This window comes from Rhineura floridana, chromosome 17 (assembly GCF_030035675.1).
Source record: "Rhineura floridana isolate rRhiFlo1 chromosome 17, rRhiFlo1.hap2, whole genome shotgun sequence".
Classification (NCBI taxonomy): Eukaryota; Metazoa; Chordata; class Lepidosauria; order Squamata; family Rhineuridae; genus Rhineura; species Rhineura floridana.
The window spans coordinates 15,075,726-15,101,740 of record NC_084496.1 but is presented as its reverse complement, the minus strand read 5'-3'; the positions used below and the strand labels follow the sequence as shown (position 1 = coordinate 15,101,740).

Sequence of the window (26,015 nt, the reverse complement as noted above, 5' to 3'; positions counted from 1 at the left end):
CAGGACGAAGGGTAGGATAGAAATTCAAATATAATAGCAATAACAATAACAACAACCACATTAATAATATACTAGGACATGGGATATTTTTGTCATTGTCAGCTGCCAATATATTTATTTATGTTATATTTGAAAAAAGGAAAAATCCACCTTAACTTTATGCAAACAGGGTGAGGAGTGTGGCAACATAATTCTTAAAAGTGCCTGCATATACTGGATGCGATTCAAAACACTTTATGGCTCTGATGCACACACAAAGCTATGTGGAGGAGGAGGACCTGTCACATTCTTTCCAATATTTTATGTGCATCCTATAATACTGAATAATGGTTTTTGGTGGCATCAGCACACTGTTCTCCTTGGAGGGAATGCATGCACATTAAAGCGGAGCAGCAGCAGACTGCACAATTATGCAGCCATGGGAGTGGCTGTATACTACAGCCAGCATGGGTTTTTAACATTCTGCCATGTTAAATTGAAAATTTAACATTCTGCTGCTTCCCATAAGCTCATTTCAAAACAAAATTTTACAAAACTTAGTCTTGAACTCAGAAACGCTTGCTCAACAACCTTCTATGTTTTCATGACAATACACAAAAACTCATTGAGAATCTAGAGTTCAAAGTCTAAAAAGGAAAAAAAATCCAGACCCCTGTTGGACTTTTCACTGTTATAATTTCTGTCATAATTTGTTGAAATCAGGGCCAGTTCTAAAGGGCGGCCAAGTGGGCCACGTGACCGACAGCCCCTGGAGCTACAGGGGGCCCCTCAGCCACCCCTTCCGCGATCCGCGGCCCCCCCACACCCCACCTACCTGTCTGCTGTCTTTTACCATTGCCCTTAACAAAGATGGTGGCTGCGGTTTCCCTAAGGTACTGAAGCCCCTGCCGCCATCTTAGTTGATGGCAGAGATGCGTGTGCGTAGCACGCATGCGTGCCATCAAGAAAGATGGCAGCGGAGGTGTCATCCCCTTAGGGAAACCATGGCCGCCATCTTCGTTAAGGGCAGTGGTAAAAGACAGCAGTCAGGTAGGTGGGTGTCGCAGGCAGACGGGCATGCGTGTGCGGGCAGGCGTGTGCACACACACACACACACGACGGGGACCCAGGGCAATCTGATGCCCAAGGGCCCCGGCATTCCTGGAGCTGGCCCTGGTTTTAATTAATGAAAAATCAGCCACATTCACTGTAATCCTATTACTGTTCTTGCCCCACACTTCATCTTCTGCAGCTTAAAAGTTAAAAAAATGCATGGCTTATTTTTAATTAATTTAAGAAAATTAGCATTTAAGTCTATGATTCAGTAAGAACCACCTGTCTGTGTTCTAAAAAGCAGACTAACAGCTGTTTAGCTTGGCTAATCAGGGGGCCACACCCATGGCAGACATTTCCCCCCACTTTAAATAGGCATGGCTTCCCCCAAAGAATCCTGGGAAGTATAGTTTGTAAAGGGTGCCGAGAGTTGTTAGGAGACCCTGATTCCTTTGACACAGCCATGTGCTCAGAGGCACATGTTACCAAATTCTTCCAAGCTACACAGGAAGTAGATTGGACTGTGAAAGACCAACCCAAATTGTGTTTGCATTTCTACAAATTTGTAAGATGGTACACTATCTCAGAGAGGAGGGCAGGTCTCCTGCTCTCACTATAGCTGCCCAATTCCCCTGCTTTTTAAAGTTTGACAGAAATATCTGTTGCTATACATACGCTCTTAAACAACAAGGTGTTTTTTTTTTAGTGAATATCTTCTTAACCCTTTGAACATTGTACCAAGAAATAATGATGTGTCCCAAGACCATGGCAATACTTGGCATTTTTGGGCAGCTGTTGGGGTCCAAGCAGCTTGGTTTTGGTTTTCCAGCTATACCCTGGAACACCCAATGCAGTGTCACTCCGGAGCATTTTGGGAAAATCAAAACTACTGCTGATGGTTAAGCCCATAGCCAGGGAGGCAAGTAGGTAGGCAGTCAAGCAAGCAAGTGGGAACACTAGGAGGCTGGGCATCGGCTCAAACCTGGAGCCAGCCTTGCCAAGGACATAATCTGACATAATGTTGGGGCATCCATTATGAGATCCCCTGTGTGTGTCTTTATTATTCTTATCAGATCCACAACACTGATAGAAGAGATTTAACTCTCCCCCCCCCATGTAATTTTCTTCATTTTCTCAATTAAGATAATGCCCCTTCCACAACTGTTATCTGGTGTGTGTGTGTGCAAATATGCTTTCCATCTCACGTCAAATAGCAATTGGGATTTTAACTGTCACCTGGCAGCAGACATTCCATGAGACCGCCTCAGTGGGAGAGATCAGAAGCAGGGCTCGCTCCATCACCTCTGCTGGAAGGCCAGCTCCATCAGGCACCTCTTACCCTGAACTGTTTTTGTGACAGCTGGTCATTTCAACAACTATTGAAGACTGGTTCCTGAGTTTGCTTTTTTCCTCTTTCCTCCTTGTCTCTTTTTCTTTGTGTGTCATGTCTTTTGTTGGAAGTGGGAAAAGAGCAACTCCTGTTTGGGTTCTTTTGTTTGCATTTCAGGAGGAGGATAGAGTTAGGGTCCTCCAGCTGACTAGGCTTGCCTACCTTTACCTGCGCTGTTCTCTACCTAACTTCCTGACCTGCCCCTCCTTCCTTTGTCTTCTTCAACTGTCCGAGGAGAGAAGAGACATCTTTGTCTTTGTTCTCTCTCCTGAGCCATGAGGCCAATACCTAAGTCTGGGCATTGTGTCTCCAAATTAGTTAATTAGTTAGAACTAGGTATGCCTTTTCTACGTACTATGTATTCCTATAAATAAAGTAGCTTTTCTTATTTTACTAAGTCTTAAGTCTCAGTGATCTGAATGCAGGGCGAAAGCCTGCTACTTAGGTGAATACACATACTGGCACACACACAGCTGAGACCGCTCAGTATCTCTGCATATATAACATCTTTTAGATTGTAAGCCTGTGAGCAAGGACTGTCTTGTATTCATAGAATCAGAGAACAGTAGAATTGGAAAGGGCCATCGAGTCCAAACCCCTGCTCAAGCACGAATCCAACTGATTAATTGATTTTATGTATGAGAGCCTTTTTGGCTTAAGAGAGTGGTACAAATACAATAAATAAATAAATAAAACAAGATGGGGCAAAAGGTTAGCATCCCAGCATGGTGGTCTCAATCAGGCCTGGGTCCTGATTTGACTACTATTAAACTTTTTTTAAAAAAAAACAACGCTGGGAGATCCAATTATGGTTCTTCCAATGTCACCTCTAGTTTGGCACAAAGTTGTTGCAAGCCAAAACCTCAGCAACTGTTAGAGGCAACTCAATTAAAGTATCAAGAGTCTATGAAAGGAATAAGGGGGGCAACTACAACAACTCCAACGTGAAAAAAATTAACCTTAAATAAATGCTTGAATAATATAACGTATGAACATGCAGTTAAGACTCTCTTACTTTCAGTATATTAGATGCATTTATGAGATTAGGCAAGGAATTGAAATGGACAGGGTTATGACACTCAAAGCAGCAGGAGGTTCATTAATTTCAGCACTGTGATGGTTTCATAATGCAATTGGCAGGGTACATTTTCCCCCACTTTCTTTTCAGATCAGGTCCCAAAGTGAAGATAAATATCTTCTACTTGCAGTTCCTGTGCTGCTCTGTAGTCACACGGTTGTATTCCTACATACATCCAAGGTCAATGTCACAACTTATCAAGGATTGGCTTTGATAGACATCTCTAACTCATTCTGTTTCTTGTTGTCAGGGGAGAAGAAGGTGACCGTTCTTTATTTATTGCAGGGATGAAGACTCTGTTGCCCTCTAGATGTTGCTGGACTCCATCTCCTATCATGCCTGACCATTGGCTGTGCTGGCTGGAGGCTGATGGGAGTTGGAGTCCAACAGGATCTGGAAGAATGCAGGTTCCCCCATCCTTGATTTACTGTTTTTTACTGCTCTTTAAAAGCATGATGTATCTCCAGGTGCTCAAAATGGAAATGGACTGCCTTCAAGTCAATCCTGACTTATGGCTACCCTATGAATAGGGTTTTCATGGTAAGCGGTATTCACAGGGGGTTCACCATTGCCTCCCTCTGAGGCTAGTGCTCCTCAGCTGGCTAGGGCCTGCTCAGCTTGCCACAGCTGCACATGCCAGCCCCTGCCTTATCCGCAACTGCCAGCTGGGGGGCAACTGGGCTCCTTTGGATATGCAGCTTGCCCACGACTGCACAGGTGGCAGGGCACGTAACCCCTGAGCCACTCACTGTGGGGGTGATTTTTAGCTGGCCCTTGACACCCAGGAGACATGAGCGGGGATTTGAACTCACAGACTCTGGACTCCCAGCCAGGCTCTCCTCCCCACTGTGCTATACCAGCTGTCTCCAGGTGCTCAGTGACTAATAAAAACAATGAATGGGGGGCAACTACAACAACCTCAAAGTGAACAAAATTAACCTTAAATAATTTAAGGTCTGTGTGCAATTTAAAAATATGTAAATATATGCAAACTGTCAGATTGCAAATTGTTTAGCATGGAAACTAAACGTAAAGAAAAGACGACCATAATCTCATCTCCACCATGGACAATTACACATTATTATTATTTATAAAACAATGAAAGGACAAGGCACTGTACAAGAGTAATCTTACTGTGCAACTTTAGGAAAGTCACTGTCTCTCTGCCACCATTCCACATCTGTTAAATGGGAACAATTCTGCTCTCTCTCACAGGACTATTGTGAGGACACCACAACAATAAGAAAACTAGTAAGCATCATAAGGAGTAGCAAATACAGTGTCCAGAGCTTAATTTCATCCTTGCAAATACTATCAATACACTTTGGTATCCATCCCTGATCTCATGTTGTCTCCCTGCACTGCAGGGACTCCAGACTATCCCTATCCAATCCAATCCGGGATGCGGGAGAAATTCACTTCAATTTCCATTTAAAGCTGAAAATATCAAACCCACACATTCAGAAATATGAGAACTGAAATGCAGCCATCCTTTGAAATTTGCACTTATCTGAATTTTGCAATTTTGCAATATTTGGAATTTTGCAATTCCAATTTTGCAATTCCACTTTTGCAAAACCAAACAAGGTTTTTAAAAATGCATATATTAAGGGAAAGCGTGCGTAAGAATGAATATACGAGTGAAAATAACCTACAAAAATGCATTATATGATGAGAAACTGCTTGCCAAACTGCATGCAAAAATGTATCTATTAGGAGAAACTCACATTAAAATGCTAAAGAATTTTCACGAGGATTTCTTTGGCAAAAAAATTGTAAATTGCTGCAGAAATGTGGAGAACTGAATTTGATTGGAAAAATGAGAAACTGAGAGAGCCAAAACTGACAGATCCTTCCATCCCTAAATCCAATAGATTCAGATTTTACTATGTGTGCTGCCAAAGCAACTAATAAAGAGATACAAAAATTATTTCTTTACTCTTATTTTGGCAATTGGGGGCAAACTATGCATTGCACTGCCTTCTCCCTTCATGGGCGAGTGATTTGTATTGGATGAGGACAGGGAATACTTAACTCTTCCCCTGCAAGTTGCTTTCAGTGGAAACCTGACTGTCACTGCAGTTTTCATCATTGTCGCTGCATTGCCCACTTCAAACACAGATCTCAAATCCCCCAGAGCAAAAGGAGCTGGAGGGGCTGGGCTTCTTTTCAAAAGAGGAGGGACTATTAGGACTCCTTTACCAATGGTTGCAATGCAAGGTGTAGCTTGCCTGGAGTCTACCCCAAAGCCATCAGCATTTCTCTAATGAACCACCAAGGCTAAGAAATGTCAGGCCGGATTTTACCTAGGTTGCCATCTCCAAAGTCTGTGCCGCTCTCTGTGTGGATCTGAGGGTCTGTGTACAGGTCTCCGACTCCTTGGATATCAACGATAATCAGCTGATGTCCTGAGCGTTCGAATGTGAAATGGCTAAAAGCCTGCAGGAAATTGTAAGCTTAGAAACACAGGAGGCTGCATTATACCACCTAGCTCAGTACTGCTTTCTTTGCTGGGCGGTGGCTCTGCAGGATTTCAGGCAGGGGTCTTTCCCAGCCCTCCCTAGAGATGCTGGGGATTGAACCTGGGACTTTGTGCATGCAGAGCAGATCCTCTGCCTCTGAGCTATGGCTTCTCCCCTAAAGGAGGGCTGGGGAACCTCTGACCCTCCAGACATTGCTGGACTACAACTGCCATCATTCTTAACCATTGGTTGTGCCGGCTGGGGCTGATGGGAATTGAAAGTCAAACAGCAAAGGTTCCCCAACCCTGACCTGAAGCATCTATACGGCTGAGAATGGCTCTCCCGGGTCTCAGGAAGGGGTCTCTCCTGGCCTTATCTGAAGATGCTGGAGACTGAACCTGGGACTTTCTATTTGCAAAGCAGATGCTCTACCACCAACCTACGGCGCTTCCCAGAAATAAATATGGAACTACAAGGGCAGCCTTCCACCTGCGAAGATGTTTGTGTGAGCCAGCAACTTGCATAGGCCCAACTACCCCAAAACGAGAGGCCATGTTGCAATGAAAGAACTGGCATGATCACACAAATGCGGGGAACTGTTTCACACAAACTGCTTCCCACACAAAGGGTTGGCCACAGAGCTTCAAACTTTTCAGAAGCTACCAAGCTACAAGAGTAATGCATGAAGCAGTCCCAAGACCACTTAAGGCAGAAAGCATTAAAACACTGGAAACTCCTGCCTTGATTAAGCGGATAGCAAGATACGCTCACTGCCCTAACATCAACTTTTTAAAACCTTAAACATTTAAAGTGCATTAGATGAGGAAGGCAGAAAGCTAGACTAATTCAGCAAAAAGCATTACAAGGGCAGCAACACTGCACTGCCATATGTATCTTAACATCAGTGAGTATATATGCATGTATAGTCTCCAGTTCAGACAAAGTGGAAACAGTCCTACAGACTGCGATTCAAGGGCACCATCTAGACTGCAGTACAGACTGCCTGACCAATCAGTCAGCTGACCTCAAAGTCCAGACCCTATAAAGTCCTTGCCTCAGAGCTTGGTCCTCAAGTCCTAGCAGCCTCTCTCTTTGGTGAAGACACCACCTACGCTGCTGTTCCCCTTTTCCAATCACTGACTTGGATCTTGACCCCCTGTCTGGTCTTTGGTCCACGCAGCTGTTTCTGGATCACTTGGCTGACAGCCAGCTCAGGCTGAAAAGGCCCATGGTCAGCCCACTAGTTAAACTAATTGCCAAGAAAGTCTCACCTGTGGCGTGAGGCGGATGTTGTCATCTCGTACAAATCCTGAGTTTGAGTTGTATTTGATGTATTTGCCCTCAATGTAATGTTCCAGATGAAACAAGGGCTTGCCAGTTCTGTTCTTCATTTCAATGATGCAGGTCTGCACTATGTCCACCTGAGGAAGGAAGCAAGAAAGTTTTGATGAATGACACCCCTCACATTTCAGTCAAATGGTAATCTCTGGCCAAGAAACAATGATATAATCTAGGTGTAAGGGAACCTTTGGCCCTCCAGGCTTTGCTAAACTACAATTCACATCATCCCTGGCTGTTGGCCATGCTTGCTGGGGCTGATGGGAGCCGTAGTTCAGCAACATTTGGAGAACCAAAGGTTTCCCCCCACACCTGATATAAACAAATGTTAAGGATTGTTTCCTTAAACCAGCGGGGAATCATTGGTACTTTTTCAGGCTTTTTGGGAGAAGGCTGCAACAGAGCTAAATGCTTGAAAGCAATTTTGGTTTCTATTTAAAGAATAAAGGAAATTGCAGTCAGTTAAACATTACTCTCTGTGCCCAATCCATCAAGAATATTGCCTGTGTGTGCACACTCTACTGTGGAAGACAATCACAGCAAGGTCTACTCAATGCTTTCTTGGAATTCAACTTTTATTAACCTGTTAGTGAAATGTTCACAGATTTATCTGCAGTAATTAATTGGCGCTAGCCTTAATGGGGTTGGCCTTGCTAAATCCCACTGCAGTTACTTTGAAAACTCAATGAATTGTTCACTCCCCAGAGTGGTGGTTTTTTTTGGCCACTGACTTAACCAAGGTACCTGCTTGGGGGGCTTGTGCCGGTTATACTCTTCTCCCCACAGTTTGGCCTCCATTTGGAGTCTCACATCCTCAAAGTAAACATCCCTGTTAACTGTTTCTATGTATCGCTTGGCAACATAGTTAAAGGCACCTTTCCAGTTGTGAGTGTGTAAAAAATTAGACAGCTTTTTCCTGCAGAAAAAGAAAGAGGTACATTAATTGCTCTTGAAGCATAATGGCATGGCAGCAGGGAAGCGACGGGTAATCTCTGCAATAAGGTGACATTGTATCTGTGGGGTTTTCGTTACCATCATCACCCCTCAGCTCATACAGGAAGGATGAGGAACCTCAGGCCTGTTACTTATTTAATTATTTATAAAGTTTATCATCCTGTTCTTCCTCCCCAAAGGAATTCAGAGCAGCAAACAACAAGTGATAAAACACCAAAAACATCTTAAGAAGAAATTCCAATACAAGTGCAGGCTAAGATAAAAGGCTTTCTGAAAGAGGAAGGCACTGGAAAGTAAACAAACAGCCATTTCTAATATTATTGCCTATTATTTAAATTTCCCTTGTCACCACACTAAAGGGCTGATTCCTATAGCTCAGTAGCAGAGCATCTGCCTTGCATGCAGAAGGCAGCTTCCATCCTTGGCATCTCTAGGTAGGGCTGGGAGAGACTCCTGCCTGAAACCCTGGAGAGCCACTGCCAGTCAGTGTAGACAATATTGAGCTGGATGGAACAGCGGTCTGACTCGGGATAAGGCAGCTTCCTATGTGTCTTTGAGATTGTATCTGCAGGAGGCTCTCACCTGCAGTGCGCAGTGATTTACTAGCTGGATAAGGGGTGAGACGATCTTTCAGATATGCTGGTCCCAGGCTGCATTATATGGCTTTATACCCCAAACCAGAACTCTGACCTTAGCCCTTAGTTGTTGAACTTGGTGTACTTCACTCATATGAAGCACCGAATACACTCTTTGAGCTATTCTCCTCACTCTAATGTGGAAAGAATGACAGTGCATGAAAACTGACTGAGCTTAGAAAGGACAGTAATTCCCCCTTCCTGCAACAAGTAGACCAATAAGATTTACAAGCAGTGGTACACTTACGTTCTGAAGCATTCCCGCATTGCTCCACGGCCAAAAGGCTGGAAAGCAATATAAAGATTATCACCCATTGCTCATCTGAAGATTATTTGTATCTGAAAAATTCTGCATGTACTCTAAAAAAACATTCAAAGAAATGCTATGAGCTGCATGCATCCTTGTGAGAATGTAGAGAACTGTCACAACAACTTATTTTACAAATAAGTAAAACATGAAGCTGGACTGCATTTCCAATATCAAAAATACACTGTGTGAGTTTAAGTCCTAGAAGGAGGACTGTATCTTTTATCTTAGCTACAAGCAGTTTTAGAATTGATTTGGAGGAGGAGTTGGTGGGAGGGACAGGGTAAGCTTCCCTTGTCCAACTCTTCCCTGCAAATCCCTGAGATGTTATTGATTCCCACCCACCCTCAATGGGGTTCCCAGACAGAAAGGTAATCTGAGGGCAAACATCATAGGAAAGCATTTACAGGACAGAATTAACAGGTGTCAGAGGGGTTAAGCATCCCACATGCTCTCCCACAAATGCTCCCTTCCCCATATTATGATGGCAAAACATATCTTTGCCAAGGTAACATCGTTTGATTCCAAGTAATACAGAGCAACAGCAGCTTACAGGAAAGTACTGTAGATGATGCCAGGATACACAACAGACTCAGCCGGTGAGAGAGAAGAAACAAACAAGCAAATGAGCCAAACTCCATGTTAAATATAAATGTGTGTATCAAAGTCCCAGTGTTTCCAGAAAAAGCAGCTTTGGAATGGGGCAGTTTGAAGCAGACATAGCAGCAGAAGAGATGTAATTCTTCCCAACTTTTCTGCTACAAGATTTTTGCAAGATGAAACATACACCTGAAACTCTGTGTGGTGTAAGTATGCAGAAGGTGGAAATTCTAGGGGGAAATGGCTGGGGAGAAGGGTTAATTATTCCCACATTGTTTCTTCTGAAGCTATTAATCTCCACATTCACATATCCTTACGCAGAGACATTTCAGTAGGGGAATCCTGTTTTGTCCCAGAACAGCCATATAGGGTGCTCTCTGACCTAGAAGCCACTGTTCTGAGTCTTTCTGTAAATACGCAGATTAAGGCACTCTTCCAGAAGGCTCTTGCTGAATCCAGAAGGGATTTTTGTTTTGGTAGGATACAAATAGTAGCAAGGGATATTTAGATGTTTGTACTTACTAAAAGGAACTTTTATTTAATTCTTTCCTTACATTTCTGTCTCATCTTTCTTCCATCATGGAACTCAAGGGGGCACACATGTAGTTCCTAGGAGGTTTACCATGCAGACGCTGACAGACTCAGATCTACTTAGTTTCAGCAAGGTGGTGACCTCACCTGGCTGCTCCAGACCATACCCTGGGACCATCCATATCCCCCATTTTACATTTATAACCTGTGTTTCTTCCGTTATTGTTACAGTTGGGGTGCTGTAGTGAGCAACTGGAAGCATGGAAAGAGCCATGCTAGTTCAGTGACAGAGCACTTGGTTTGCATGTAGAAAGTACCTGGGTTAATAGCTGACATTCCCAGGTTTTTTTTAACCATTCAAATGTATCTCATTTGGCTCTCCTTACATTGTAAGCCTTGTGAAGGCTGTGCCCTAAAAGGCACCATATCTGCCTAAGGATGTCATCATGCAGCAGTTTGCTTGGTTGCTGACAAGTGGTGCTGTGAACTGCAATGTGATGACCAGAGCTTGGAAAAGTTACTTTTTTGAACTTCAACTCCCATCAGCCCAATCCAGTGACCATGCTGGCTGGGGCTGATGGGAGTTGTAGTTTAAAAAAGTAACTTTTCCAAGCTCTGGTGATGACAGATGTCTGGGAGCTGCTGGGCCAGTGGAGGAGGGAGGCAGGGAGGCAGGTGTAAAGGGAGGGAGGATTGGCTTTGACAACCTGTAAAGGGAGGGGATGGCTGGTAAGGAGGGTGGGGTTGATGAGCAAAGCAAACAGGGACACAGCCCCTAGTAAACCCTCTAAAATGATAAGACAGATAAAGAGGACTACAAAAAGTCCCTCTCAGAGTACCTGGAGAGTCATTATTAGTCAAGAGTAGACAATACTGGATCAGACAGACTGGATCACATATTATAAAACATGTCCTTTTGTCCCAAGAAAAGGCAGTGTAAACATCTTGCAGCATGGACTGGTAGGAAACAGCATAGGCCAGCCTTCCCTATTCTTGGATCCCCAGATGTTGTTAGGACAACAGCTCCCATAATCTCTGACTATTGGCCATGTTGGCCAGAGATGACAAGGGTTTACAGTCCAACAATATCTGGGGATCCAAGATTGGGGAAGGCTGGCATAGATGGAAACACACCACACATCTGGATTCAGAAAACTGGAACCACTAAAGCAGCAGCCACCTACTCCACCCTGAAATCAGAACCATCCAGACGCAGCTTTATATATTGCACAAAACACTGCAGTTTCCAGGGAGAGCGTCACACCTATGCAAATTTATGGTATAGGAAGACAGCCAGTATAACATAGTGGTTAAATGGCTGAAAAAGGAGTGAGAAGACCAAGGTACAAATCTCTGCTCAACCATAAAACTCACTGGGTGACCTTGGGTCACTCACTAGCTCTCAGCCTAACCTTCCTCATAGGGTTGGTTCTGAGGATAAAAGGTGGCTGGGTGATGGTGGTGGTGGAGGAGGAGGGGACTACTGTATGTGCTTCTGAGTGCCTTGGAAGAAGAGCAAGATAGTACGTATACACACACACACACACTCTTAAAAAAAGAGTATACTGTAAACAGCACAAATAACAAAGAGGCATGCCTGTTCTCACCTGTGAAGCCATTTTGATCAGTACCTCATCCTCGACCCACTCTCCAGTAACAGCGTTGTATCTGTCAAATAAAAACAAAAAACACAGGTCCGATAGTTAAAAATGCTCAAAGGAAGAACATAAGATATTTCTTCATTTTAATCTCACTGCCAGATCTTGAATGAGGAGAGAAGGTCTGCCTTTTAAATTTCCTGCAGTGCCCCAGAGAAGGTGTGGAGACTCTTTCCCCTCTATATGTTGCTGAACTATAACTCTCATCTTCCCTGACCATTGGCCGTGCTTGCTGGGGCTGACTGTAGTTTAGCAATGTCTAGAGGGCCAAAGGTTCCCCACACTAGGTCTAAAAAGTCATGATCACCCATTGTCATGTTTACTTGGGCCTTTTGCCTCATGCACTGCCTTCTCTCTTACCCTCACTTGACCAGAATTTCCCAGCTTTCAAATAATCATAGAAACTCCCATTTCGCTGGTTGTTTCTCCCTGAGGTGAGGGAAGAGACTAGGAAAGCCTGAGACCTACTCCTGATTCTCTTTGGCTGCATACACAATATACATTTAAAGCACATCCCCCCCTCCCAAGAATCCTGAATGGTACAGCAACATTCTTTGTTTAGTTGCGTGGTTGATTTCCTTGCAGGCTTTCTTTGACCATGAAAACAAAACAGAGGCGGGTAGCTTCATGTTGAGCTGAAATAGCAGTGTTGCTAGACTGATAACAATCAACTATACAACTGTGGCAATTGCTAAGGAGAAATGCTGATTCCTTCTATCCTTAAACTGCAAAGTCACATGTGACTGTGCATGCTGGTCCTCTGAAGCAACAGGGAAGAGCCATATGCTTTGCATGTAGATTATAACTGGTCCCTGATTTTTCCAGGCAGGGCTGAATCCCAGGAGCTGTCAGTCAAAATAGGTAATACTGAACTCAATGGCCATCAGACCTGGTACAAAGCAGTTTCTTATGTTCTTAACTCACAGCTTTTTTTCCATGTTAAAAGAAAACTTTGGATGGGAAAAAATCCTCATGTAATCCTGCGCTAAGATGGTTAGTTCCTCTAATTACACACCCATTAGAATACACACCCTGTATCTGTGTACAGCATGTACTGATGAGCGACATGCATGTCTGCACACAGGATAGCACACAGGTCAGAGGTCAGTTCTGCTCTCAGCACGTCTGCTGGCCTTTCCTACACTAGTCCTTTTTAAAGGTTTACATTCCGGTCATGCATAGCAGAGGAGCACGAACACACAAGTGAAAGAAAATGCTATTTTAAGAATAGTACAGTGTGCTTCCAAGAGGCCAAACTGTTTATAGCTTTGCATAAAAATATGTTTGAAGCATTTACTTCCTTAATTCCTAAGAAGAATGCAACAAATTCATCATTATAGGTGAAAAAATATATATTTGGAGAATCAAAAATCAGGACAAGGCCTCATCTGCACCATACATTTAAATTAGTATCATACCACTTTAAACAGTCATGGCTTCTCCCAAAGAATCCTGGGAACTATAGTTTGTGAAGGGTGCTAAGAGTTTTTAGGAGACCCCTATTCCCTTCACAGAGCTACAATTCCCAGTGGTTTAACAGTCAAGTCCTCTTTCCAGGGAATTCTGGGAAGTGTAGCTCTGTGAGGGAAAGAGGGGTTTCCTAACAACTCTTAGCACCCTTCACAAACTACAGCTCCCAAGATTCTTTGGAGGAAGCCATGACTGTTTAAAGCGGTATGATACTGCTTTAAATATATAGTGCAGATGAGGCCTAAGTATAAGACATGTTTTTACAAGGGGGAGGGAGGGATGGACAAACCACACTGAATTTGGATAACTAGATTAACTCCTGTTTGGACAAAGGTTATATTTGTTGTGTAGGTATGAATGTGAAAACCTGCAATGCAAGTTAGTAATAAAATTTACACCAGCAAGCAAGTACCTATTAGGGTACAAAAACAAAAGTCATGTATACAGCTACTAATTAAAATGAGTGATGTGGTTATTGCCCATTTGTTTAATCTATCTGCACATCAATCAGCTGTCATGCCTTCCTAAGCACTTTCTTCTCCTATGGTGCCACTAAACATAGTTTTTTACTCAGAGAAAGGTTTGCCTCTGCCTTTAATTGCGACAGCTTGTTGTCACATGGACTGCATGAAAACAGAAACAAATCCCTTTGACATGTGTCCCAAAAGCCCAGAGATGCACATGCAATGTCACTATAGGATACAGAAATGTCTACAGACCTGTAACGTATGGCATGCTCTGTTTCAATGTCCTCTAGATGAAACTCTGCCCAGGGGTCAGGCATGTGCTTGGCTTTCTCAATGGCATGCTTCCAGGCTTCCTGCAAAAGTTGAAAGCATTAAGTTATTTATAAAGTGCCATCAGAAATAATACCCAGTCATATTTCCCGTTGTATTTTTGGACTTCAATCTTGCAAAGGAAAGCACACAAGGAAAGCCCCTAAGATGGTGCAGATAAAGGATCTGTCTATCACAAAATCATAGAGTTTGGAAGGGGCCTATAAGGACATTGAGTCCAACCCCCTGCTCAATGCAAGAATCCAAATTAAAGTATACCCAACAGATGGCTGATCACCTATATAAAATGTTGTTGGTGACATCTACACCATACATTTAAACCACATTTTAACACATATTTAAAGCACACAGCTCCCCCTCAACAGAACCCTGGGAACTGTAGGTCACCCCTCAAAGAGCTACAATTCCCAGTATCCGTAATAAACAATAATTCCCAGGATTCTTTGGGGGAAGCCATGCGCTTTACATATATGTTAGATGTGCTTTAAATATACAGTGTGCTGGGGAACCTCTATCCCATGGGCTTAGGTAAGCTCACTGGCTTCCCCATTTGGCCTGTGAGGCCATCTTGGCCAAGCCTCTACTCTGCATTCAAATCATATATGACACCAAGTACAGGGGAGGTAAAGCTAAGCTGAAAGGTAATCAGCTTATCATCAGGGCTGCAAAGCACTATTCCCCCAGCCCAAGGACATCATTGTGATTTCAGATAATGGACAGGGGGCAGTTCCACCGGCCAAACAGCCCACAAGTTGGTGGTGGTGAGGTAAGGTTCAAATCCACTGGCCAGATCTAATTCTCCATCACTGCTTTATATGATGAGGTTAGGGTTGCTGGATCCAAGTTAGAAGAAATGTATGGTATCCAGGTCTCTATACGTCACCCTCAAAGACAGTGTTCAGTGGAATGTCATTTGTCTACATCATTTCCTTTTGTTTGTTTTACAAAATGCAACTATGGGAGGCTGTAATCGAAAGCAGAAGACTGACACGTGGAAGAGTAGGGGGTGATTTTTAAGCCTTTCCATTTGTACTGCTTTTCCACCCCAAAATCACATCCAGCTACTTTTTGCTCACAAGGAAAAAAATAAATACCTGATACCTGTATTGTTTCCCTTGGGGGTCAGGAAACAGCTTGTTGGGGGATTTTTAGTGAGTGGGAAAGCATGAAGAGGAAAGTGTTAACACACACCCTTCAATCTTGATTTTCTACTTTTGTGTCTCTCTGCTTCCATTGACAAAACTACATGCAACTACTGAGCGTTCTGCACAGTTTGGACCTGACTGTACATTTTGCAATATCTTTGCACAACAATCTCCTAGCTCAACGAATATGGTGGTATTCAATACTAGTCCTACTCAGAGTAGACCAGTGATGTTAATAGACATGACTAACTTAGATTAATTAATTTCAACAGATGTACTCTCAGCAGGACTTATTTGATCACAACCCATAGTAATTAAAGTGGGAACAGAGGCTGAACATATTTTTAAAAATGCAACATTGTTTTTTTCTAAAGCAAAACATTTTGGCCTAAGTCACTGTCTCAACTGGTGGGAGTTCCTTAATGACTAATCTCAGCTAAACGCATCCTTATTTAGCTCTGCTCATGCGTTCTTGTTATTTTTTTAATTTCCAAGTGATATAGTCAAACTGAAACACGGCTCTTAAGGAACAACAAACAAAAAGGAAAAAAGCACACAAACATGTAACATAAAAGCTAATTAAGAAGCAAAAGCCTTTTTTTTAAAAAAAAGGAACCTAAAATCTCAGCTTGCCACAAGAAGCAGAAAGCATATTATTAGTACATAAAGGATGCAGTTACGAATCGTACAATTCCAAGCAAATAGCTGTTTCATTCCCCAGTACATTGGGCGCAATCTTGTGCACAAATATATATATACTAGTGAAGATAATTTTCAAGAATGCGTATGTATGTGAAAATTGCACAGTAAGAAAAGTGTCCACAAAAATTCATACAAATTTTTATGAGGACTGAAAAACTGTTGTGGAAATAGGGTGAAGATTGGAAAAATGAGGAACCGAATTTGACACATTTGTCCACCCCAATTGTAGCTCCCCACCTTAATGTTGATACGGGGGGGGGGATAGGATGGCACACAGATGATGCTATGCAACAGGGTGGGGACTCTACTGCAGCTTTGTCTCAGTGGGCAGACAGCTACAGCCGCCAGTAGCAAGCAGAAAGCCCCAAAATGGAGTTTTGTGGGGTGGAGATGGAGTGCTGGTACTTTAGATCTGATGGATCTAAAGCCCACAGATTTCCCTGCCTCGAGGCGACTGATCTTTGGGTCCCTCAGCTGTGCCAGCCTGGAGTGGCGTAATGAAAAAATTACAAAGACACCACAACCTCCATCTTCTGCCTGGCTGGCATGACCTGGCAGGGCCACTCCGCTCCTTTCCGGCTCCAGTTAGGATTCCTCTGGAAATTGTGGCATTTGTGTTTGAAACAACCCGGCCCCCAAACATCTACAAGAATTTATTTTAAGATGTTATCACATTCATTTTTTGACCTACCCGGCTACGGTCAACCACAGAGCCATGCTTACAGTGTTGCAGAGTACCATTCTAAAGGACATACATGAGAAACAATTAAGCAGAACACACATACAACAGAGCAAGCTATCGTGTGCATGAAAGGACACAGTTAAGTCTTGCTTGATGACTTTTTCTTTTTTTAACTTTTGTCCCAGAATTCCAAAATACAGTATCTGCACACACTGTTTTATCAAGCCCATATCTTCTCTGTGGGATTCACTAGGAACATTAACTGTTAATAACACACCTGATTTAAGAACATAAGACAAATCCTGCCAGAAGACACCAAAGGCATTTTAGGCCAAAGGCTAGTCCAATACTCTTCCCTCAGTGCTGTAACCACCCGGAGAGCTTCGGCTATGGAGTGGTATATAAATGTAATAAATAAACAAATAAATGCCTATCAACATAATAGCACTCCCACTACAGTACTGTTTCCCAGCAACTAACATTCTGATACAAGTGGAAATACATAGCAATCATGACTAGTTGCCATTGAAAGCCTTGTCCTCCATTAATTTATCTAATCCCCTTTTAGAGTGGTCCAAGATGCTGGCTGCAGCCTGATTTGACCCTGGTACCAACCTAGGGTGTGATGTAAGTGGTACACACTGGTGTAAGTGGTACAGGCCATTTTAGGAGGTGCAAGTTGAGATGTTGGTCCACTACTCTTCGCTCAGGTCTCAAAGCGTCCCTCCAAGAAAAATGTTGCTGATCTGGCCCATAAACGCAAAGCAGTAGCATGTGTTTCTTAATATATGGAGGGCCACGACTGCCTGCAGCTCCCTGGCCTACGTCCTCTGTGCATTTATAAGCACACAGGCCTGCTTCATACTTGATGTTTATCACTTCACACACTGACCTATCTGCCGATAAAGCACATTCACTGCAAAGTGTAAAATGGCCTTGAGTTCCTGCCCAAATGAAGGGCCGCAGCTCAGTGGTAGGGCATCTGCCTTGCACACAGAAGGTCCCACGTTCAATCCCCGGCATCTCCAGGTAGAGCTGGGAGAGAATCCATCTGAAACCCTGGAGAGCCACTGCCAGTCAGTATAAGCCAGATGTGGGGCACCTTTGGTCCTCTAGATGTTGCTGAACTACAACTCCCATCAGTCTCAGCAAGCATGGCTGCTGGGTGCTGTAGTTCAACAACATCAGGAGGGTTAAAGGTTTCCCACACCTGATGTAAACAATACTGAGCTAGATGGGCCAATCGGTCTGACTCAGTATAAGGCAGCCTCCTACGTTCTTATGAAGCAACAAACCATTGTCGAGAGCAGCTACATATCTGGGTAAAATATGCCAAAGCTGTAACATTCAGCACAATTATTAGTTTCAACAAATGAAGCAGGTTAAGAAAGGGTTAACCTCATGCCAGCCCAAGAGATGCCAAGTGAGAAATAGACTGGTGACAACCTTGACATGAAAAGAATTCCTCGGAGAATACCGCTCATTTTTGACCAAGTTGGTGTAATAGTTCCTGACTTTGTCATTAGCTGACTTGCTCAAGACAGGGTCGTCTGTTATTGGGCAGATATAATAACTATCTTCATCCTCGCTATCAGCATCATGGTAACTCCCAGCAACTGGTTTTGCCAGCTTGGTGTTATCGAAGCATTCCATGTGAAAGATAAGGTCTTCGTCCGCCATACTGGTGGGAGAATGGCTGTGTTCGCGTGGTGATTGAAGCAGCCAGTATTACAAATGGACGAACCTAAGAAAGAGAAATTGGAGAAAAATCAACATCTGAAAGAATGGGACAGGGAAATGAGTAGGTAGGCATCTTTAGGCATTCTTCAAGTCCTGCAGCTTGCAAAATATAAAATCACGGTACAGACGTTGTACACTTGGCTGTATGTGCTTAAAGGCTAAACAAAGATAGTGTGTCCCTACACAACACGCACATAACAAGAAAACTGGGACACGAGGAAATAATATGAAATGCTGTAACACATATGACAGAGAAGATTATAACACAAATATTATTTGAAGCTCTAGAGATATTGCAAACAGTGCTGCTATGCTTTTGCTTTTTAGGATTTTATTGTTTTATTGCATTGTAATGTAGTTTTGTTTAGTATTTATTTGTTAAAGTATTTATAAGCTGCGCTTTTCATAGAAGTACATCAAGACGGCTTACAGTATGTAAGACAGAATACAATTTAAAAATCAATAAAAACATCATTAAAATCAACAATAAAAGCATCAATAAATACTGCATTGGTTAGAAAAATTAATGTTACAGAGGCCTGTCTAAAAAGTTCAGTTTTCAAGAGATGCCTGAAAGAAAGGAGGGATTCTTCCTGCCAAACTTCTATTGGCATTGCATTGCATTGCTTTATATCGAAGTTTCTCAGTTTCATTGTTTGATATATGTAAACCAATTAGAGACTGTCTTAAATATTAAGTGGTATATAAATATATCAAATTATAATAATAAAACAACAACAAAAACTACTACTGCTACTATTAAAAAAACACAAATGCATTTTGACCAAAAGGTCTTCTTCGGTGGTCACTAATTATGAATGTGTATTTCCATAAGCTGTTTGGCATGTACACAAATAAACTAAGTTATTTAAAATAGCTGCATAAAACAGAAATAACAACATTTGTAAATAATGAAACAATAATTTGGAATAATATGAATGAGTTGGGGGGGGGAAGTTTTCCTTCTTAAAGCTTCACTCTCACAGCAGACAAGACAGTTAAGCTACAGACAGACCATCTGAATTTGTTCTCTGCTATTAGCAATGTGTTGCGGGGGCTCCAAAAGAAAGCCAATCAGTTTTCACGAAACATCCATTTTCACTGTGAGGTTTTAGTGTATGTTTGTCCACCCAGAGCTGGTAGGATGGAGTAGGGCAGGGCTGGGGAACCTTTTTCAGCCCTAGGGCCATATTCCCTTCTGGGCAACCTTCAGGGGGGGGGTGTCCACATACCAGTGGTGGGCGGGGCCATATGCAAAAATGAGTGGAGCAATGTATGTAAATGTTGTGTTTGTACAGTAAGCAAATTTGTTTCTATAGCCACCCCTCTAAGCCTCCATCCAGGCAAGCGACAGGCATTTATTAGAATTCAAGGACACATTTCAGCCACCCAGGGTGCAAAGCAGGGCCAGTTAGGGCTGTGGCTTGGGGAGAGTTCCGAGGGCTAGTTAGAGAAGCCTGGAGGGCTTCTTCCTTGGATGACAAGGGAGTCAAAGGTGTGCTAAAGCAGGATCGGGAGATTGCAGAGAAGCTAAATGAATTATTTGCATTGATCTTCACAGTAACGGATAAGGGACAGATCCCTGTGCCTGAAATAACATTTGCAGGAAGGGAGTCTGAGGAACTGAGGCACATAGTGGTGACAAGAGATGACGTTCTAGGCTTCAGAGACAAAATAAAAACTGACAAATCGCAGGATCTGGATGGCATCCATCCAAGCACTCTTAAAGAACTCAAATGTGAGATTGCTCATCTTCTAACAAAATATGTAACTTGTCCCTCAGATCAGCCTCCATATCTAAGGACCTAACAATACAACTTGTGGACATCCAGTGAAGCTGAATGTTGGAAGATTCAGGACAGACAAAAGAAAGTCCTTCACACAGCACATAGTTAATCTATGGAATTCACTTCCACAGGAGGCCGTGATGGCCACCAACCTGGATGGCTTTAAAAGGATTAGACAAACTCATGGAGGGTAAGGCTATGAGTGGCTACTAGCCATGATGGCTATGATCTGCTTCCATAGTCAGTGGCAGTATGCTTCTGAATACCAGTTGCTAGAAACCACGGGAGGGGAGAGTGCACTCAGGTTCTGCCTGCGAGCTTCCCATTGAGGCATCTGGTTGGCCACTGTGTGAACAGGATGTTGGACTAGATGGGCCACTGGCTTGATACAGCAGGCTCTTCTTATGTTCTTATGAGGGCTGCAACTGGGCCCAGGGCCTGAGGTTTCCCACCCCTGGTGTAAGGAAAGAGGAGAATAAATTATTATTTGACAAAAAGGAAGAAAAATAAAAGCAGAATATAATGTTAAGTGAATCTAGTCTGTGTTTTATGTGTTCAACAGAGTCTGGAGGAGTTCCAGTCCAAGTTTTACACAGAGCTTGAGAGCTCCAGAAACTAGACCTGGGGGCAGTTGCAAAGATATCTGGTGATCCTTCTCATGTCTAATGTGTATTAAGAGTTTTTAAGTCACTTTTAACCTTGCTGATTGCATTATGCTCTGTTCTCCCACCAACCACACACACTACTTTTTTTGTGAGGGTACTAGCCAGCCTGAGGTACTGTCATCTCTTTTTTTTTTTGCTGCCCATGGCAGCCATTTTGTGCTGCCACCCACAGCACTTGTTATCAAGACGTGAGTACTGGCACCTCATTTTTCACCAAAAAAAGCATTGTAACACATACACACACACTGCAAGAAACTAACACACCTCTGAATATTTCCTTTAACATTTTAAAAAGACAATCTGCACTGAGAGTTGGGAAATATCCAGATGTTTGAAAATTTAACCACTGACCTAATTAATGGATTGGTGAAAAGGCAGCTGATTAATTAACTCACATTTTAAAATGTTGAAAGCCTTCATTTTTAAAAATTATTAATTTTGATATAACCACACAGTACTAGAGCATTAAGGCAATAAAGAATTAAAAAGCAACAAGCACCTATGGGCTCTCTCAATTTCATTGCAAATATGCAACAAGAAGAAATCTAACAAGGGGTGAAGGAATGTATATCACAGCCTTCACCAATCTGGAGCTCTCCAGATATTTTGAACTACAACTCCCATCAGCCCCAGACAAGCACAACACATTCTCCCCCTTTTCACCTCACCTACATGTGCCAACAACCTTCCTCTGTTCTTTTCCCTGTGTCAAACTGCAGATTGTAACCCCCCTGAGGCAGAGACCTGTCATCTCATATCTTGCAAATGTGTACTTTGCACAGTGGAAACACTTAAACAACATTTCAAGAAGGATGACCTCCTTTTTCTAAATTTCAACCATTGCCATAGTTGAGTATACAGAGATCTATTATCCAATCTTGAGTAGTAAACATGGGACTCTCCCCTCCCCCCACCAAAAAGGATCAGTTAATTCTTATGCTGCATCCCAAACTGTGGGAAATACTCCAATAAGCCATTCTATGAACGGAAACAAATATTTGGCATTTAAAGACACATTACAATAATGAAAAATCTCCTTTCTGAAGGTCCATATCAAATGGCTGTCCCTTATATTGTATGGGTCATTAGCGTTGCTGATTAGCCATGCATATCCCGACAGCTATTCATATCTGTATGCTTCCAAGGAGTCCAGTACAAAGTCACACCATTTTTGTTGCTGTTGCACAAAGCAGTATCTGAAAACTAAAAACAGAGGCTCTATTCATAAAGCTTTCATCCAACTGTTTAGCCTAATATTGATTCTACTTTCTGATTGACATAATTCATTTAATGGGTCTGATAACTGTTTTGAATATAAAATTGTATTCCAGGTGTCATAGATCTGACCCTGTCAGTACATGCTTTTAAACGGGTTTTAAAGTTCTACCTCTTTCAGGTTGCCTAAAAAATAAAAACATAGGAAGAAAAAATACCAGGGTCTTAATATTGCCAAAAACTGGCTTTGAAATGATGTTAAAAGCTTTACTGGTTTTTAAGGGTATTACGTCTGCCTGATGATGTCATTTTTTTACTTCTACAATCATTTTTATGGTTATTAAATGTTATTGTTTTAATGATGGTGGATATTATGCATCCTCATCCTTTTAAAATTCTGATGATGTACACAGTGGGAGTTTTTTTCCTTGTAGAAGCCACCTTATGAGTGTGCTCGTCTATAAATATCTTAAATCACGGATGGGGAACCTTTTTCAGCCCAAAAGCCACATTCCCTTCTGGGCAACCTTCGGGGGAGGGATGTGAAAATGGTGGGTGGGGGCAGAGGCAAAAGTGGGTGGAGCAACAAAAATAAATGTCACCTTTGTACAACAGACTAGTTTTCCACACATACTCCCCTCTCTGTCCTCTATCCACACTTCTGGGAGGAAGGGCAGGATATACATTTAAGAAATAAATAAGCAATTTATCAAACTTCAGGGACACATTCAAGACAGACAAAAATACTTGGGGGGCAAAGTATGCTCCATGAGGTGGTGTGGCCTGGAGAGTGTTCCAAGGACCAGACAGAGAGGACTGGGAGGCTGTATTTCATCCTAGGCCTTAGGTTCCTCATCCATGTCTTAAATAAATAAAAGTTTTAAAAGCCCTGTAAACAGTAACTGTTCAGAACAGACACCTACTCCCGCCGGTTCAAACAGGATGTATTAAAACAACCCACCCACCCTCAACTTACTCATATTACAGTGGAGGCTGGTCCACTGGGGCAAATGGGGCACAGCCCCATCAACCTCAGTCTGTTTAGCCAGCCCCCTCCCAGCTGCCTTCTTCCTTACAACTGGTCCAGGAGCTGTCTCTGACTGTCATTGGCTCTGGTCTCACTTACTGTTGGTTTCCCTGTCTTCCGCCCAACCAGCCCAGTAGGCTTCCGCCACCACTGCATATAAATGCAACAACCAGCAGCTCTTAGTCCGCTGCCTGATAGATGGTGCCAAAGCATGCTTCCCTTTGGTTCTGCAGTTCTAGGGCAACTAACAGGTGGAACTGAGGTTTTTTTCCTAGCCAGGGACAAGCAAGCTATATGCACCTGACCTGCACTTTCTCTGGTTGGTGGGAGGAGCTAAGCATGTCTTTTCTCCTGCAAGATGTGGCAGAGATGTTGGCATGCTCCTGCCAATAACGTGCTATCAAACAGGCACTATCAGTGCTCCCAGGAATTCAAATTGCTGCCCCACCCGGGAATACAGGCCTCAACATGAGACACTTTTGGTTCCATCCAGGATTTAGGATATCCAGATCAGAATGGAGCACCACAAGCCTGAGCTTGCAGCTCACATGGACTCTTTACCACATAATGAAAGAAGAAACAGCAGCAGGGAAGATCAAGAGATCTCCTTTGGCTACCCTTAGCTGCGAACTGCAATGAAAAACATTCAAACCCTCATATTGTCTTATTAACCACAGTGGGAACTGCCTGACACTTTAAAGGAACACCACCTATACAATGCAGCCTAGACTGATTTCAGAGTTCCCTGGGAAGAGAGATTGATTGCTAAACCACTCTGGGAATTGTAGCTCTGTGAGGAGAATAGGGTTTCCTAACAACTCTCAGCACCCTTTACAAATGACAGTTCCCAGGATTCTTTGGGGGAAGCCATGACATGTGGTATCATACTGCTTTAAATGTAAGGTCCAGGTGTGGCCTTAGAAGGCATTCATATGTATAAGCACATGCATGCAGATGTGTGTATGAAAATGCTCAGACCCATCCATTGTTTAAAAGCATCTTATCTAGTTCTCTTCGCCTTCATCTGAGCAGTTCCATATCTTTATTTTTCCCTTTCTTACTCTCCTTTTATGCTGCCTTATTAAATTGCAAGTCTGAGGGCAAGGTGATGTAATTTTATCTTTTGTATGGCACCTGATAAATAAATCATTTGATCTTACCTCTTTTCTGAACAGGACTCATTTAAAAAGGCAGGAGAAGATTCAGGGTGGGGAGCTTAAAGCTCAATAAACATTGCTTTGCAAAAGGCTAAATTGTATGATGCATCCAGAACGCTATTTATTTATTTAAGGCATTTAATATACAAAGCAGTTTACATGTATTTATTTATAAAAATATGTATATACCGCTAATCATTTTTTAAAAAATCAAAGTGGTTTACAACGTATGTAAACACAGATTTAAAATCAGAAATCAATTAACTGACTATTGGAAAAATATATTGTCTCAATTGCCTGCATAAGTCTGATGACATAGAAAAGTTTGCAGCAGGTGTTTAAAAATCAGAACAGAAGGTGACTGCTGCTCCTCTATCAGCAGAGCATTGTACAAGATTGGGCCGATGACAATAAAGGCTCGATTTCTTCTTATTTATTAGGTTTATATCCCGCCCTTCCTCTCAGTAGGAGCCCAGAGCGGCCAACAGAAGCACTAAAAATGCTCTAAAACATCATAAAAACAAACTTTAAAATATATTAAAATATCCTTAAAAACATATAAAAACAAAACATCTTTAAAAACATCTTTTTAAATAAAGAAAGCTTTAAAAACATATTTAAAAGCAATTCCAACACAGATGCAGACTGGGATAAGGTCTCTATTCAAAGGCTTGTTGAAAGAGGAAGGTCTTCAGTAGGTGCCGAAAAGATAACAGGGATGGCACCTGTCTAAGATTTAAGGGGGGGGGAATTCCAAAGGGTAGGTACCCCTACTCTAAAGGTCCGCTTTCTTCTTCTTGTCAGATGAGCCTTGCCAATTCAGGGAATGACCAATGATGTTCTCAGTTATCAAGCCGGGATATAAGGGTTCAGATGGTCCCTTAGGTACCCTAGTTCTAAGTTGTTAAGGGCTTTGTAAATTAATACAAGGACCTTGAACCTGGTTCGGTAGTGGATGGGTAGCCAGTGCAGAGGTTAGCATGAAGCTGCACCCATCCAGTAGGGATTGGTAACCTTCTGCACCTCTTTCCAATTGAACCACTGGCCCAGTAAATGGCATATATTTGGTGGCCATTTCTCCAAGGCATTCCAGTCTGATGAAACTTCATATGGGGATAAATAATTCCCTGTTTCTGATGTCCAGGCTGCAAGTATGTAGCAAAAATGGCAGTGCCAACTAGGGATGGGGGAGAAATTTGATTCAGTTTGCATTTAAAGGTGATTCTATCAAAATTGCACTTCCCAAAGCAGTATATGTGAACCAAAACACAACTATCCTTTGCAATTTGCACTTATTCAAATTTTGTGATGCAGTTCTGCAACCTAACAATGTTTACAAAAATCACATATTAGGGGAAAGCGTGCATAAAAAAGAATATATTAGTGAAAATAACATGCAAAGTGCATTGTATTAGGGAAAATGCTTGCAATATACACTAGTGAAAACTGCATAGAAAATTATTAGGAGAAAAGGCTGGTGAATTTTCATCAGAGGTTTTTTTTTTCCAAATTCACAAATTGCTGCAGAAATATGAAGAACTGAATTTTAAGAGTGGAAAAATTAGAAACGGCGAGAACCAACATCAACGGATCCTTCTATCCCTACCATCCACCCTCACAAGGCGGTATCAGTACTTATGCGC

The 26,015-nt window shown here is 42.5% G+C and overlaps 1 protein-coding gene across 6 annotated transcripts in view; it reads right to left on the bottom strand.

The window, feature by feature from the left end:
* Window positions 1-26,015, bottom strand: part of EEF2K (eukaryotic elongation factor 2 kinase) — a 68,532-nt gene that overhangs the window by 25,073 nt on the left and 17,444 nt on the right. For 5 of the 6 annotated variants that reach the window (XM_061600358.1, XM_061600354.1, XM_061600355.1 and 2 more), the window contains exons 2-9: window positions 18,180-18,525; window positions 16,791-16,841; window positions 14,175-14,275; window positions 11,935-11,995; window positions 9,137-9,174; window positions 8,045-8,216; window positions 7,234-7,383; window positions 5,807-5,939 (exon numbers count right to left, since the gene is read on the bottom strand). In XM_061600358.1, the coding sequence (XP_061456342.1) occupies window positions 5,807-5,939; window positions 7,234-7,383; window positions 8,045-8,216; window positions 9,137-9,174; window positions 11,935-11,995; window positions 14,175-14,275; window positions 16,791-16,841; window positions 18,180-18,461 (988 nt within the window). In that variant the 5' untranslated portion in view covers window positions 18,462-18,525. The remainder of the gene's footprint in view (window positions 1-5,806; window positions 5,940-7,233; window positions 7,384-8,044; window positions 8,217-9,136; window positions 9,175-11,934; window positions 11,996-14,174; window positions 14,276-16,790; window positions 16,842-18,179; window positions 18,526-26,015) is intronic. The other variant, XM_061600360.1, reaches the window with a different exon arrangement.